Source organism: Daphnia pulex, chromosome 4 (genome assembly GCF_021134715.1).
Source record: "Daphnia pulex isolate KAP4 chromosome 4, ASM2113471v1".
Lineage (NCBI taxonomy): Eukaryota > Metazoa > Arthropoda > Branchiopoda > Diplostraca > Daphniidae > Daphnia > Daphnia pulex.
In genome coordinates, this window is record NC_060020.1 from 710243 (window position 1) to 725006 (window position 14764).

Here is a 14764-nt window from a genome sequence, read left to right on the forward strand (position 1 = left end):
AAACCTAGGTAATAGAGGACAGTCCCCTCAATCTTTTGAGACTTAGTTTTCATTTTTCAAATGCTCATAACTTTTGAAATTTATTTTGGTGTTTGAATATTTGAAACCTAGGTAATAGAGGACAGTCCTCTCAATCTTTTGAGACTTAGTTTTCATTTTGGTGTTGCGTTTTAAGCCTGTGGTGTGACCGTAAAGGTCTTGAAATCACAAAAATGATGGCAGAAAAAACTTCAAATGCTCATAACTTTTGAAATTTATTTTGGTGTTTGAATATTTGAAACCTAGGTAATAGAGGACAGTCCCCTCAATCTTTTGAGACATAGAAATCACAAAAATGATGGCAGAAAAAACTTCAAATGCTCATAACTTTTGAAATTTATTTTGGTGTTTGAATATTTGAAACCTAGGTAATATAGGACAGTCCCCTCAATCTTTTGAGACTTAGTTTTCATTTTGGTGTTGTGTTTTAAGCCTGTGGTGTGACCGTAAAGGTCTTGAAATCACAAAAATGATGGCAGAAAAAACTTCAAATGCTCATAACTTTTGAAATTTATTTTGGTGTTTGAATATTTGAAACCTAGGTAATAGAGGACAGTCCCCTCAATCTTTTGAGACTTAGTTTTCATTTTGGTGTTGAGTTTTAAGCCTGTAGTGTGACCGTAAATGTCTTGAAATCACAAAAATGATGGCAGAAAAAACTTCAAATGCTCATAACTTTTGAAATTTATTTTGGTGTTTGAATATTTGAAACCTAGGTAATAGAGGACAGTCCTCTCAATCTTTTGAGACTTAGTTTTCATTTTGGTGTTGAGTTTTAAGCCTGTGGTGTGACCGTAAAGTCTTGAAATCACAAAAATGATGGCAGAAAAAACTTCAAATGCTCATAACTTTTGAAATTTATTTTGGTGTTTGAATATTTGAAACCTAGGTAATAGAGGACAGTCCCCTCAATCTTTTGAGACTTAGTTTTCATTTTGGTGTTGAGTTTTAAGCCTGTAGTGTGACCGTAAATGTCTTGAAATCACAAAAATGATGGCAGAAAAAACTTCAAATGCTCATAACTTTTGAAATTTATTTTGGTGTTTGAATATTTGAAACCTAGGTAATAGAGGACAGTCCTCTCAATCTTTTGAGACTTAGTTTTCATTTTGGTGTTGAGTTTTAAGCCTGTGGTGTGACCGTAAAGTCTTGAAATCACAAAAATGATGGCAGAAAAAACTTCAAATGCTCATAACTTTTGAAATTTATTTTGGTGTTTGAATATTTGAAACCTAGGTAATAGAGGACAGTCCTCTCAATCTTTTGAGACTTAGTTTTCATTTTGGTGTTGAGTTTTAAGCCTGTGGTGTGACCGTAAAGTCTTGAAATCACAAAAATGATGGCAGAAAAAACTTCAAATGCTCATAACTTTTGAAATTTATTTTGGTGTTTGAATATTTGAAACCTAGGTAATAGAGGACAGTCCCCTCAATCTTTTGAGACTTAGTTTTCATTTTGGTGTTGAGTTTTAAGCCTGTAGTGTGACCGTAAATGTCTTGAAATCACAAAAATGATGGCAGAAAAAACTTCAAATGCTCATAACTTTTGAAATTTATTTTGGTGTTTGAATATTTGAAACCTAGGTAATAGAGGACAGTCCTTTCAATCTTTTGAGACTTAGTTTTCATTTTGGTGTTGAGTTTTAAGCCTGTGGTGTGACCGTAAAGTCTTGAAATCACAAAAATGATGGCAGAAAAAACTTCAAATGCTCATAACTTTTGAAATTTATTTTGGTGTTTGAATTTTTGAAACCTAGGTAATAGAGGACAGTCCCCTCAATCTTTTGAGACTTAGTTTTCATTTTGGTGTTGAGTTTTAAGCCTGTGGTGTGACCGTAAAGTCTTGAAATCACAAAAATGATGGCAGAAAAAACTTCAAATGCTCATAACTTTTGAAATTTATTTTGGTGTTTGAATATTTGAAACCTAGGTAATAGAGGACAGTCCTCTCAATCTTTTGAGACTTAGTTTTCATTTTGGTGTTGAGTTTTAAGCCTGTGGTGTGACCGTAAAGTCTTGAAATCACAAAAATGATGGCAGAAAAAACTTCAAATGCTCATAACTTTTGAAATTTATTTTGGTGTTTGAATATTTGAAACCTAGGTAATAGAGGACAGTCCCCTCAATCTTTTGAGACTTAGTTTTCATTTTGGTGTTGAGTTTTAAGCCTTTGGTGTGACCGTAAAGGTCTTGAAATCACAAAAATGATGGCAGAAAAAACTTCAAATGCTCATAACTTTTGAAATTTATTTTGGTGTTTGAATATTTGAAACCTAGGTAATAGAGGACAGTCCCCTCAATCTTTTGAGACTTAGTTTTCATTTTGGTGTTGAGTTTTAAGCCTGTGGTGTGACCGTAAAGGTCTTGAAATCACAAAAATGATGGCAGAAAAAACTTCAAATGCTCATAACTTTTGAAATTTATTTTGGTGTTTGAATATTTGAAACCTAGGTAATAGAGGACAGTCCCCTCAATCTTTTGAGACTTAGTTTTCATTTTGGTGTTGAGTTTTAAGCCTGTGGTGTGACCGTAAAGTCTTGAAATCACAAAAATGATGGCAGAAAAAACTTTAAATGCTCATAACTTTTGAAATTTATTTTGGTGTTTGAATATTTGAAACCTAGGTAATAGAGGACAGTCCCCTCAATCTTTTGAGACTTAGTTTTCATTTTGGTGTTGTGTTTTAAGCCTGTGGTGTGACCGTAAAGGTCTTGAAATCACAAAAATGATGGCAGAAAAAACTTCAAATGCTCATAACTTTTGAAATTTATTTTGGTGTTTGAATATTTGAAACCTAGGTAATAGAGGACAGTCCCCTCAATCTTTTGAGACTTAGTTTTCATTTTGGTGTTGAGTTTTAAGCCTGTAGTGTGACCGTAAATGTCTTGAAATCACAAAAATGATGGCAGAAAAAACTTCAAATGCTCATAACTTTTGAAATTTATTTTGGTGTTTGAATATTTGAAACCTAGGTAATAGAGGACAGTCCTCTCAATCTTTTGAGACTTAGTTTTCATTTTGGTGTTGAGTTTTAAGCCTGTGGTGTGACCGTAAAGTCTTGAAATCACAAAAATGATGGCAGAAAAAACTTCAAATGCTCATAACTTTTGAAGTTTATTTTGGTGTTTGAATATTTGAAACCTAGGTAATAGAGGACAGTCCCCTCAATCTTTTGAGACTTAGTTTTCATTTTGGTGTTGAGTTTTAAGCCTGTAGTGTGACCGTAAATGTCTTGAAATCACAAAAATGATGGCAGAAAAAACTTCAAATGCTCATAACTTTTGAAATTTATTTTTGTGTTTGAATATTTGAAACCTAGGTAATAGAGGACAGTCCCCTCAATCTTTTGAGACTTAGTTTTCATTTTGGTGTTGAGTTTTAAGCCTGTGGTGTGACCGTAAAGTCTTGAAATCACAAAAATGATGGCAGAAAAAACTTCAAATGCTCATAACTTTTGAAATTTATTTTGGTGTTTGAATATTTGAAACCTAGGTAATAGAGGACAGTCCCCTCAATCTTTTGAGACTTAGTTTTCATTTTGGTGTTGAGTTTTACACTGATTCAACATGAAAAATACCATTATATGTGATAGGAAAGGTCTCCACCACGATTTGGAAATATTTCAGGCTAGATGTTTGGGACGTTTTTTTGGTATTTCTTCAACACCAATGCAACCTGTCACATATTATGAATTTTCTCTTATGATTATTGTAAAACAGAGTCTTCTACACTGATTCAACATGAAAAATACTAATACATGTGATAGGAAAGGTCTCCACCACGATTTGGAAATATTTCAGGCTAGATATTTCGGACGTTTTTTTTTTGTATTTCTTCAACACCAATGGAATCACACCAATGCAACCTGTCACATGTACTGAGTTTCTTCTTATAATTATTGTAAAATAGAGTATTCTATACTGATTCAACACGAAAAATACTAATACATGTGATAGGAAAGGTCTCCACCACGATTTGGAAATATTTCAGGCTAAATGTTTGGGACGTTTTTTTGGTATTTCTTCAACACCAATGCAACCTGTCACATATAATGAATTTTCTCTTAGAATTATTGTAAAACAGAGTATTCTACACTGAATCAACATGAAAAATACAATTATATGTGATAGGAAAGGTCTCCACCACGATTTGGAAATATTTCAGGCTAGATGTTTGGGACGTTTTTTTTGTATTTCTTCAACACCAATGCAACCTGTCACATGTACTGAGTTTCTTCTTATAATTATTGTAAAATAGAGTATTCTATACTGATTCAACACGAAAAATACTAATACATGTGATAGGAAAGGTCTCCACCACGATTTGGAAATATTTCAGGCTAGATGTTTTGTACGTTTTTTTGGTATTTCTTCAACACCAATGCAACCTGTCACATGTACTGAGTTTCTTCCTATAATTATTGTAAAATAGAGTATTCTATACTGATTCAACACGAAAAATACTAATACATGTGATAGGAAAGGTCTCCACCACGATTTTGAAATATTTCAGGCTAGATGTTTGGGACTTTTTTTTTTGTATTTCTTCAACACCAATGCAACCTGTCACATGTAATGAGTTTCTTCTTATATTTATTGTAAAATAGAGTATTCTACACTGATTCAACATGAAAAATACCATTATATGTGTTGAGGTTTGTGTTGAACTCATTCAGCACTAGATGGCAGTGTTTGTGTTTTACTGAGAAAACATTGAAGACAACGTCGGTGGAATGACGCTGTGGCTCTCGACGTTGATTCAGAGAAGTTGAAAGATACTTCCTTCTTTTTCTGTGTGGATCGTGTGACAAAGAACAAGTGTGTTGAAGTACTGTGTGAATTGAATTGATGTATTTGGTAAGACTGATATACAACTTATCTCCTATGCTAATCAGGAGTCTAAATATACACTCTACGCGAGTATTCAAACTGACAAAACTCTTCTCTGATAATTTGTGTCTTAACAGGTTATGGGCCCAGATTTCGCCATACCGTTAACGAACTTATCAGAATGGCTCAAAACTACTCTTTGGATGCTATAAAGCATTTAAGAAAGTTTGATGGAACTCAATTCACTACGTGGAAACACAACATGGAAATGTTGTTTACTCTCAAACAACTGAGACAATTCATTCAAGGAGAAGACAACGAACCTCAAGAAATCTTTGCTGGTGAAGGAGATCTTCGTGTAGTCACCAACCAGGAATTGATCAATTAATGGAAGACAACTGATTGCTACGGCAGATTTCTCATATTCAATTGCTGTGATGAGACTAGAAAGTTGGCACTTCTCAACTGTAGAACTAGCTACGACATGTGGACTCGGTTGGAAACCCAATATCTTCAACGGGCTGCAGACAACAAACATCTCTTACACAGAGACTTCATGAATCTGAGACCAGTCGACAACCAAGATATCATGATTCACATCACTGAATTAGAATCCAAAGCCGCTGAACTCAATGATCTTGGAGTGATGGTAACTGATACATATCTTTATCACTTTGTTTTCTGAGTTGTGTCTTATGCAGTCTTTGTTGATCTCCATTTCTGGTTAATCTAGGTGTCAGAACACCACCTCATCACTACCATTTTGTGTAGCCTTCCTGAACGATTTGCCAATCTGACGTCCATTTGGGACAATCTCCCTGACGCTGATAGAACAATGGAAGCACTGCGTGCTCGCATTGTTGGGGAAGAAAGAAGATTCAACAACAGTCAAGGACAATCAAATGCTCGATCATTGATTTTGAATTCAGACACAGGACCCCCTGACAATTCCATTGAGAGTTCTGCTCTGTTTGGCAACGATTCACGTGGAAGAGGACACTTTCGTGGTGGAAGAGGCCAGTCAAGAGGGCACATGAGTAGCGAAATCAATCGGGATCTTGTCTCTTGCTCATACTGCGGGAAAGACCGCCATCTTGAATTCGAATGTCGAACTCGTATTTCCAATGAAAACGAGAAAACCAAGTCCAGCTCCTTTCACTACAAACGGCCCAAAGATGATCGGGACACAACTAATTCATCCGGGAAGAATGTCGATTTTTCCCTCATCTCTTCATGTTGCTTGACAGCTAAGAATTCGAAGGACATTTATCTTGATTCTGGTGCAACTAGGCACATGAGTGGTGATGAATCCATGTTAACTGATCTACGCATTATCGCTGACAATAGCTGGCCTGTGAATGGAATTGGTGGTACAGTCCTTTATGCCCGTGGAATTGGGACTATGCGACTTGTCCGACACGTTGATGATTCGTCTACATTTCGTGAAGTTAAAGAATTTCTGTTTGTTCCTGGACTGGGCGTGAATCTCATCTCTATTGGTTGCTTAACCAAGAGTGGATTTACAGTTTCTTTCTCTGGCCTACAAGCTATCATTAAACGAAACAAGACGACCATTCTAACAGCATCCCGGTTTGGGGAGACTCTATATCGTGCTGAAGCTACTCTTGCTCCTCTCACTGACGTCCGCCTTGCAGCATCTCCTGCTACCGTCGCTACTATGCACCACATTCCTTACTGCCAACTCGTGGGGAGTAACATGTACGCGGCTCTCAAAGTTCGACTCGAAATTCGACCAGACGTCATCTTCATGGCAAGTCAACTTGCTCAGCACCTTCATAATCCTACCATAATCCACTGGAAAGCTGCTAAACGTATTCTTCAATACCTCGGCACAACACGCTACCATGGTCTCGAGTTCGGCAGTAAGGGCCATGACAACACCACCGTTGTAACATGTACGCGGCTCTCAAAGTTCGACTCGAAATTCGACCAGACGTCATCTTCATGGCAAGTCAACTTGCTCAGCACCTTCATAATCCTACCATAATCCACTGGAAAGCTGCTAAACGTATTCTTCAATACCTCGGCACAACACGCTACCATGGTCTCGAGTTCGGCAGTAAGGGCCATGACAACACCACCGTTGTTGCATTTTCGGACGTAGACCACGCTGGGGATGCGGATTCAAAACGGACCACCACTGGATACATTCTCGCTCTTAACGGAAGGGCAATCAGCTGGTGTTCTCAACGTCAACCCATTGTCGCCACATCTACCATGTAATCGGAATATTTTGCTGCTAGTGATTGCTCAAGAAAATTGGTGTACGTGGGGATTAAACTTCGATGGGGAGATACGTTAAATTAAGCTGTTGAATCCTGTGCCGATTGAGAATTTTGTGTAAACTGAATTCTATTTTTCAAATCAAAGTTTCTGTTCTTGTTTGAGATATGAAACACTTGGATTTATCGTTTATGTCAAAATTAATCTTCAATCATTTTTATGTGTTTATATTGATGATGACTTTATCTGAGTTCTGAATGAGAGAGAGTGTTGAGGTTTGTGTTGAACTCATTCAGCACTAGATGGCAGTGTTTGTGTTTTACTGAGAAAACATTGAAGACAACGTCGGTGGAATGACGCTGTGGCTCTCGACGTTGATTCAGAGAAGTTGAAAGATACTTCCTTCTTTTTCTGTGTGGATCGTGTGACAAAGAACAAGTGTGTTGAAGTACTGTGTGAATTGAATTGATGTATTTGGTAAGACTGATATACAACTTATCTCCTATGCTAATCAGGAGTCTAAATATACACTCTACGCGAGTATTCAAACTGACAAAACTCTTCTCTGATAATTTGTGTCTTAACAATATGTGATAGGAAAGGTCCCCACCACGATTTGGAAATATTTCAGGCTAGATGTTTGGGACATTTTTTTGTGTATTTCTTCAACACCAATGCAACCTGTCACATATAATGAATTTTCTCTTATGATTATTGTAAAACAGAGTCTTCTACACTGATTCAACATGAAAAATACCATTATATGTGATAGGAAAGGTCTCCACCACGATTTGGAAATATTTCAGGCTAGATGTTTGGGACATTTTTTTGGTATTTCTTCAACACCAATGCAACCTGTCACATGTACTAAGTTTCTTCTTATAATTATTGTAAAATAGAGTATGCTATATTGATTCAACATGAAAAATACTAATACATGTGATAGGAAAGGTCTCCACCACGATTTGGAAATATTTCATGCTAAATGTTTGGGACGTTTTTTTGGTATTTCTTCAACACCAATGCAACCTGTCACATATAATGAATTTTCTTTTAGAATTATTGTAAAACAGAGTATTCTACACTGAATCAACATGAAAAATACCATTATATGTGATAGGAAAGGTCTCCACCACGATTTGGAAATATTTCAGGCTAGATGTTTGGGACGTTTTTTTGGTATTTCTTCAACACCAATGCAACCTGTCACATATAATGAATTTTCTCTTAGAATTATTGTAAAACAGAGTATTCTACACTTAACCAACATGAAAAATACCATTATTTGTGATAGGAAAGGTCTCCACCACGATTTGGAAATATTTCAGGCTAGATGTTTGGGACGTTTTTTTTGTATTTCTTCAACACCAATGCAACCTGTCACATGTAATGAGTTTCTTCTTATATTTATTGTAAAATATAGTATTCTACACTGGCATTACACTTGCATGGTTGGCCTGTCGGTTCGCATCAAAGGAGGCAGACCTTGGTCTGGCACCAGCAGTTATCAAAAACTCAGGTACGGCAAGATAGTTAGTGGAACTATTAGTTGAACCATCTAAGGGAACCATACCTTCTTCCCGTCCAAATTCTCAATGTCACAACGTACTTAAATTGTATTCATTGTTTTCTTCATAAATAGATTTTTATTAATTCTTTCTAGTGCGAAAACAATTGAAATTTTGTCACTCTGGCCGCCGTTCTACTGTCTTCTGGTATCAGTGGCGCTAACCGTATCTTATTTTTTTTTAATTCTATTTTAAAATATTAAATATGAATTTGAAAATATTAAAAATGAATTTGAAAATTCATTAAAATAGAATAAACAAAAATAAGTAATAAAAAATACATTTGATTTGATTTTTTTGGCGCAAATTTCAAAAAATTTTGAATTTCAATCCCAAGTAAAACTTTTAAAAAATTGCCTAACCCAGATGAATTAGGTATTTAAGGATAGGAAATTCAATAAAGTTTAAATGAAATCTATTTCTGGACACATTGATAAATAATTTTTTATGTTACGAACAGAAAAACCTCTATTTTTACTATACCCACGAGAGGCGAGGGGCCTTCTAACCTAGCGAACCTGGCGGGGAATCTTGGGACCCTTTACTGAACACCCGCCGTTTCTTCCAAGAGACTGGGATAGCGCGAGAGTGTACCTTTCCTATTATAGAATTGGCTAACGTCCAAAGTTGCCAGTTCGACTTGGACGAATGGACGTTGACGATTGGACGGTTGACGTCTAAAATCGAAAAATTGGACGTCAACCGTCCAATCGTCAACGTCCAACGAACTGGCAACTTCGGACGTTAGCCAACTCTATATCGTGCGTAAACTTTTCTTATGGACAATGCCAATGCTTTTCAGTTGTGGCTGCACTAAAAGGGGATAATACTGTGCCAAGATGGCAACCTTGAACCATGGGCATAGGCATGGAGAGATGGTTTCCAGTCTCCATGTTAAATTTCACATTAGGGGGGGGGGGGCTACACTCATTTTACTAAAAAGTCTTTTGGATGGCCATATGCCGCAACAGCCTAGATGGCGTGGCATTCGTTGAGACCTCCCTATGCCCCCATACAAAAGTCTATAGTAAAATAGTAGCTCCCCCGTCGAATTATGGGAAATTTAACATGGTCCCATCTCTCCATACCCCTGATTTTACTACTTATTACTTACTACTTATGAAAAAAGTATTTCTTGTATTTCAGCTTGATTTCCCATCTAGTGTGAAAATTGTCAACTAACTGCACCGTACAGAAACTCCTCGGGTATTCACATAAATGTATGCCTCTTCACGCCATCTGTCAACCAAAAATAAACATTTTTATTTCCGTTTTTGTTTGGGGAAAAAATCAAATCACATGACTAATATAAGTAATATTTAATACCCTGGAAACTTTGGAAATTCCAAGACAAATTTTTAACTCTCCATTGTTCTCTGAAACTTATCTTACCGCTAGAATTTATTATTGAATAATGTATAATGAAACAGAAACACTGAAACTGTGAAAGGTGATATACATAAGCATGACATAAGGGAGATTATCTTAACAATTGTTGATGTTCATATTCGACCGTCGTCTGGTTCATGTATTGTATACCAGAGTCAGAGAAGATCTTGGTTTCTTACTTAAATTCATCAAGTTTGTTTCACTACTGTTGTTCTTGCACCATGCGATTGGCGTTCATATTTAAGCCCCAAACATTGCAAACAATTCAGTAAATTTAGTCAGAGTTGATATTCTAGTTTGAAAGGCTTTTTCAAACACTCGCTCGTTGTAACAATGCATAGTGTTTATGGCCGTTTGTTGTCGCGTTCCATAATCAGTGGATTGTATAACTGTTCAAGCTCCAATAATTCTAGTGGTTCTTCTCGAACAAGCGTTGGGAATTCTTCAAACGAAACTGTCTCGATCAAGTCTAAGCCAAAGTTGGTTTCTGCTGTTGCTGGTTTCCCTAAAAGTTTTAGATCTGGCAAAGTTCGTAAGGGCCAAATAGGTGATGATGCTTGGCTTATGAAAAACATAGACAGTGCAGATATCCTAGGTAATAGTTATTCTGTACATTCATTCATATAGATTTGTGTAAGCTACTGATTTCATTCTCTAGCTGTTGCTGATGGTGTTGGAGGATGGAGAGATTATGGAGTTGACCCTAGTGATTTCTCGTTATCACTTATGCGCTCTATAGAAAGAATAACCACAGTTAGCAGTCCTTGTAATTTTCGAAATCCTGTTGATCTCTTATCTGCTGCTTTTCGTGAGTTACTTCATTCTAAGCGGCCAATTACAGGCAAGTATTTTACTTTTGAGGTGAAATGAAAATTGAGCTAATATAAAAAACATCTGTATAGGAAGCAGCACTGCATGTATTTTAATTCTCGAGCATGAGTCTAACAACTTATTTACTGTCAATATTGGAGACTCTGGATTTTTAGTAGTTCGAAAAGGTCGTGTAGTTCACAAATCTGAAGAACAACAACATTATTTCAACACACCATTTCAGTTAGCCTTACCTCCCCCAGGGCACCATGGTTCTGCTCTTAGTGATAGGTAAATAACAGAACCATGAAGGAATTGGAATATTTTAAATCACATATTCATTCAATTACAGTCCACAGTCTGCCAGCCAAAGTCAGTTTGCTGTACAAGATGGTGATGTAATACTTCTTGCGACGGATGGTGTCTTCGACAACGTGCCAACCCCAATACTTGTAGCAGAACTCAGCAAACTTGGTGGTGTAAAAGATCAGTTATGTGTTCAACAAACTGCGAATAGTATTGCCTTGATGGCAAGAAATTTGTCGTTTGACGGAAGATACATGTCACCTTTTTCCCAGAGAGCTCGAGACTATGGAATCCGGGCTATTGGTAAGATAAAGAACTACAGAATTTATCAAATAAATGTGAATTAAATTGTCTTTTACTAGGTGGAAAACCTGACGATATAACGGTCCTGTTAGCAACGGTTGCGATTTAAAATTAATTCGATCCGTTTCAGATTCTGTAGTCTGCGAATATTAGGTTTCACGGTTATGGATTAGCTCCTTGTAAATCGCTATGCCCATGTTTCTTATATGAAAACAGTCGTAAATCAAAGTGATCCTAGAATTAGAGATTGAAATGCTCACTGGTTTGTATATATGTAGTGTCAAACACGTTAGAGCAATGCCCGAAATATTGCAAAGGAAATCAGAAGCGAAAATCGTAATACAAGACGCAATTAAAATTTTTTGTATTCAAAATTCACGAGTTTACATCGTAAGGCATAAAACACTACCGTTTCCGTTGTATTTTCGATGCCCCTTTGAAACCCAATTTACCACCTGATTTCGGAGTACGTCCAGATTTGAAATTTTTTTGTCTGGAATCACCCGAGTCATTAGCTTTTCCTCTTGAACCAGTTTTTCTTCCATTGCCTTTGCTATTCCTTTCCAACATCTTCTTTTTCTCGATTTTAGCCCTCTTAGCTGCTGGTCCAGATAGAGATGATTTGGTACTTCTAGCACGTGCAGTAAACAGATCTGAAATCAAAGTAATCATTAAAACTTCGTTCTTTTAAATCCGATTCTGAATACGTTATACCTTTCTCTGGTTCCTGTCCAACTTCACTTCGATAATACTCTGCGTCATCGTCTTCAGCGGCTTCTTCTTCGTTTTCAGCAAACTTTCCCAGAGCTTCTTTGTCTTGTTTTCGCTTCATACCTTCCATCGACTTCTCCCTGTGCTGTTCTTTTACTTCTTCCTTCTTTTTCCGTTGCGCTTCTTGAATTTTTCGTACTTTTTCGTCGTTCTTCCTGAAATTCAAGAAATGGAAAGTTAATATCTTGGTCACCTTTAGGACTTGAAATTTCTGTTCAGTCTTCATACCGCCTGGTTTCTCTTCGTTGTCGAATTATTTTCTTTTCTTCTTCTGTCTTTTGGATGAATTGATGGTAAAGGACTTCTCCATCAACTATACCTTCTTCTATTTTTATCAATTCCATACGAATCCTGGGACTATTGAAAGAGTTTAAATGAAAAACACGCAAAAGAGCCGGTTAATCAGAGAAAATTGCCAGTCACGAAAGAAATACAAATTAATTAATGTACCCAAGTTCAATCATTCGAACAGCAGATTTCGCTCCAGCTTTTGATCCTCTACCAGCTAAATTTTGTGGAAGAGTGACATTACTTGCAGGATCATCTTCAGCTTCACTCTCTGAATATTGACCTGATCTAAGATTAACAAGAATTGTTTAAAATTATAAAATAACTTAAGAGTTTTATTTTAAAAATTTACTTTTCGATAAACTCGGAAATGTCGCTCAATTTTCCCAGATTGGGAACTTTGCTTGAAACAAGCTTTTTCACAGCTTTTGAAACACCAACAGGCACAGCCTTGATTGAATAATGACGGAATTCCACACTACCATCTTCTGGATAATAATGTAACAGAACACAACGACGAATTGTGTTCAGTTTCACCTGCAATACATCAAAATATAATTAATTAGAAAATCATACTATTGGACAGGGATCAAAAACATACTTTTGCGACATTGATTGAAGGAAACATGTTTTGAAACATGGACGTCATCAACTTCAATTTGAGTTCTTCACCAGCAAAGTTATTTAACACAACAAGTGGATGGGTGAGATACTGTTTGTCATAAGTATTTTGTCTTTTCTGAATTGAAACAATATCTTTGGATAAGCTGTATTCCAAAATCTTGAAAGTCAATGTAGGTCCATGAGGAAGACGACAGATCCTAAGGAAAGGACTGAGTTCAGAACGAGAAAACATCACCAAATGAGTCACGTGAAGGGGGCCAGCAATCGACACAAAGTCTTTGATGGAATTCTTTTCAGTAGCTTTCAAGCTTGATGCTGTATTAGGCTCCATTACTCGTCGGAAATCCTTCATTAGTGTTTCAATGTATTTTCCGACATTTCCACGGAAAATAACAATCGAGTGGGGAGCCCGTTTGATTTCTTCTGGTTCCTCCCAGTTTTTCTTAGGCTTATTCTTCTAGAAAAAAAAAAATGCTCTTGTCAGTGTTAGGTCTTAATGCAATCACGTCTATGTCAAGTTAAATAGACAAATATTTTACTTACCCTTTTCTTGTGTTTCTGTTTTTTAGGAGGCATCCTTTTCAACTTATTAATAAGCTTCAACTCTCACAAACTTCAAAAGAGATTGACACGAGTTAACGACAGCCACGAGCCCACGAGGAGAAAAGAGTGCAGACGACTCTTTATCAGAGTAGTAGAGACTAGTCACACTATCCGGTTGTCTTTATACTCGACTGTACAGTCTGTACTGTGGCGAACCCTAGTATTTGGGAACGGTATGCAAGAAGCCCAACAGATGTCGTTAAACTTTCTGCAACAGCGGCCAGTCTACGTACTATCTATCTGGTAAAGTGGCAAGATCGCGAGAAAAGAATTTTTAGTCTTTAATTTGAATAGAAATTCAAAATGTTTGCCTTGTTACAATATAAAAACAATAATATCACACCTTACAAGGAAAAAGTGTGTTTTTTAACAGCTTATTTGGACCATCTTAACTTAAATTAACTATAACCTTCTCCGTGTCAAATATTTCTTCACTTGATGCATGGGGTAGAGGACAACCGAAAATGCTTCCGATCCGCCGGTAGAATTTACCTAAGAGAAACAAATAATGCTTACTGATATTACACACGCGGACGAAGGACTGTTTGGCTTACTCCTTATTACCGACACCCCTGAAATACCGCTTAAGCCCATCATTCTTGATGATGGATGAACGAACGAAGCCAACCAAGAGTTGTATGCAGTTGGTTTTTTTTTTCCTTTCCTTATTAACAGTATTTAATTTTGCCACTTTATGGACAAGTGTTGTTCCGTTATGTTGTTAAATTGCCTTTTTCGCGAGACGACAGTCAGTGAGGATATAGCATAAAGCAATATGTTGCCTCCGAGTGAAGTGGGAATGTTTCTATTAGAAAAGGTCACTAAGGGAAAAACACATGACACGTTGAACCTGCTGTCCAGTTTGGGACAAACTGAGTGAAATGTGATTATCGCCCAGCAAGACCTTTTCACTTTGTGGGATGCTTTCAATAGCATTCGAAAAGAAGTACAATTATGCATCAGTTTGTATACTACTTGATCCACGGGCGAA

The 14764-nt window shown here is 36.7% G+C and overlaps 3 protein-coding genes across 4 annotated transcripts; 2 read left to right on the plus strand and 1 right to left on the minus strand.

Annotated features, from left to right (window-relative positions):
• The first annotated feature begins 4688 nt into the window (after positions 1 to 4688).
• On the plus strand, positions 4689 to 7292 carry LOC124192594. Its single transcript, XM_046585972.1, has 4 exons — positions 4689 to 4894; positions 5005 to 5516; positions 5601 to 6584; positions 6782 to 7292. Exons 2-4 carry the CDS (start codon positions 5352 to 5354, stop codon positions 7109 to 7111), a joined length of 1479 nt encoding a protein of 492 aa, XP_046441928.1. The 5' UTR covers positions 4689 to 4894; positions 5005 to 5351; the 3' UTR covers positions 7112 to 7292.
• Positions 7293 to 9938: 2646 nt separating this feature from the next.
• LOC124192596 (protein phosphatase PTC7 homolog) lies at positions 9939 to 11845 on the plus strand. The gene is made up of 5 exons (XM_046585975.1): positions 9939 to 10663; positions 10727 to 10909; positions 10971 to 11169; positions 11231 to 11487; positions 11547 to 11845. Exons 1-5 carry the CDS (start codon positions 10402 to 10404, stop codon positions 11594 to 11596), a joined length of 951 nt encoding a protein of 316 aa, XP_046441931.1. The 5' UTR covers positions 9939 to 10401; the 3' UTR covers positions 11597 to 11845.
• LOC124192595 (protein Peter pan-like) lies at positions 11835 to 13903 on the minus strand. 2 transcript variants are annotated; one of them, XM_046585973.1, is made up of 7 exons: positions 13714 to 13903; positions 13148 to 13627; positions 12899 to 13083; positions 12709 to 12834; positions 12487 to 12615; positions 12202 to 12413; positions 11835 to 12140 (listed from the first exon to the last, which is right to left on the minus strand). In XM_046585973.1, the coding sequence occupies exons 1-7, from the start codon at positions 13744 to 13746 to the stop codon at positions 11893 to 11895; spliced, it is 1413 nt and encodes a 470-aa protein (XP_046441929.1). In that variant the 5' UTR covers positions 13747 to 13903; the 3' UTR covers positions 11835 to 11892. The 2 variants fall into 2 exon arrangements, with proteins under 2 accessions (XP_046441929.1, XP_046441930.1); XM_046585974.1 differs by having other exon boundaries at positions 13148 to 13624; positions 13714 to 13869.
• Between the last annotated feature and the right edge of the window lie 861 nt (positions 13904 to 14764).

Coding starts and splice junctions, on each gene's coding strand:
- LOC124192594 (XM_046585972.1), top strand. CDS start 5,352: ATGTGGACTCGGTTGGAAACCCAATATCTTCAACGGGCTGCAGACAAC. Junction 5,517..5,600: donor TCAATGATCTTGGAGTGATG/GTAACTGATACA, acceptor TGGTTAATCTAG/GTGTCAGAACACCACCTCAT. Junction 6,585..6,781: donor GCCAACTCGTGGGGAGTAAC/ATGTACGCGGCT, acceptor CACCGTTGTAAC/ATGTACGCGGCTCTCAAAGT.
- LOC124192596 (XM_046585975.1), top strand. CDS start 10,402: ATGCATAGTGTTTATGGCCGTTTGTTGTCGCGTTCCATAATCAGTGGA. Junction 10,664..10,726: donor AGACAGTGCAGATATCCTAG/GTAATAGTTATT, acceptor TTCATTCTCTAG/CTGTTGCTGATGGTGTTGGA. Junction 11,170..11,230: donor GGTTCTGCTCTTAGTGATAG/GTAAATAACAGA, acceptor ATTCAATTACAG/TCCACAGTCTGCCAGCCAAA.
- LOC124192595 (XM_046585973.1), bottom strand. CDS start 13,746: ATGCCTCCTAAAAAACAGAAACACAAGAAAAGG. Junction 13,084..13,147: donor CTTCAATCAATGTCGCAAAA/GTATGTTTTTGA, acceptor GATGTATTGCAG/GTGAAACTGAACACAATTCG. Junction 12,141..12,201: donor TGGACAGGAACCAGAGAAAG/GTATAACGTATT, acceptor CTTTGATTTCAG/ATCTGTTTACTGCACGTGCT.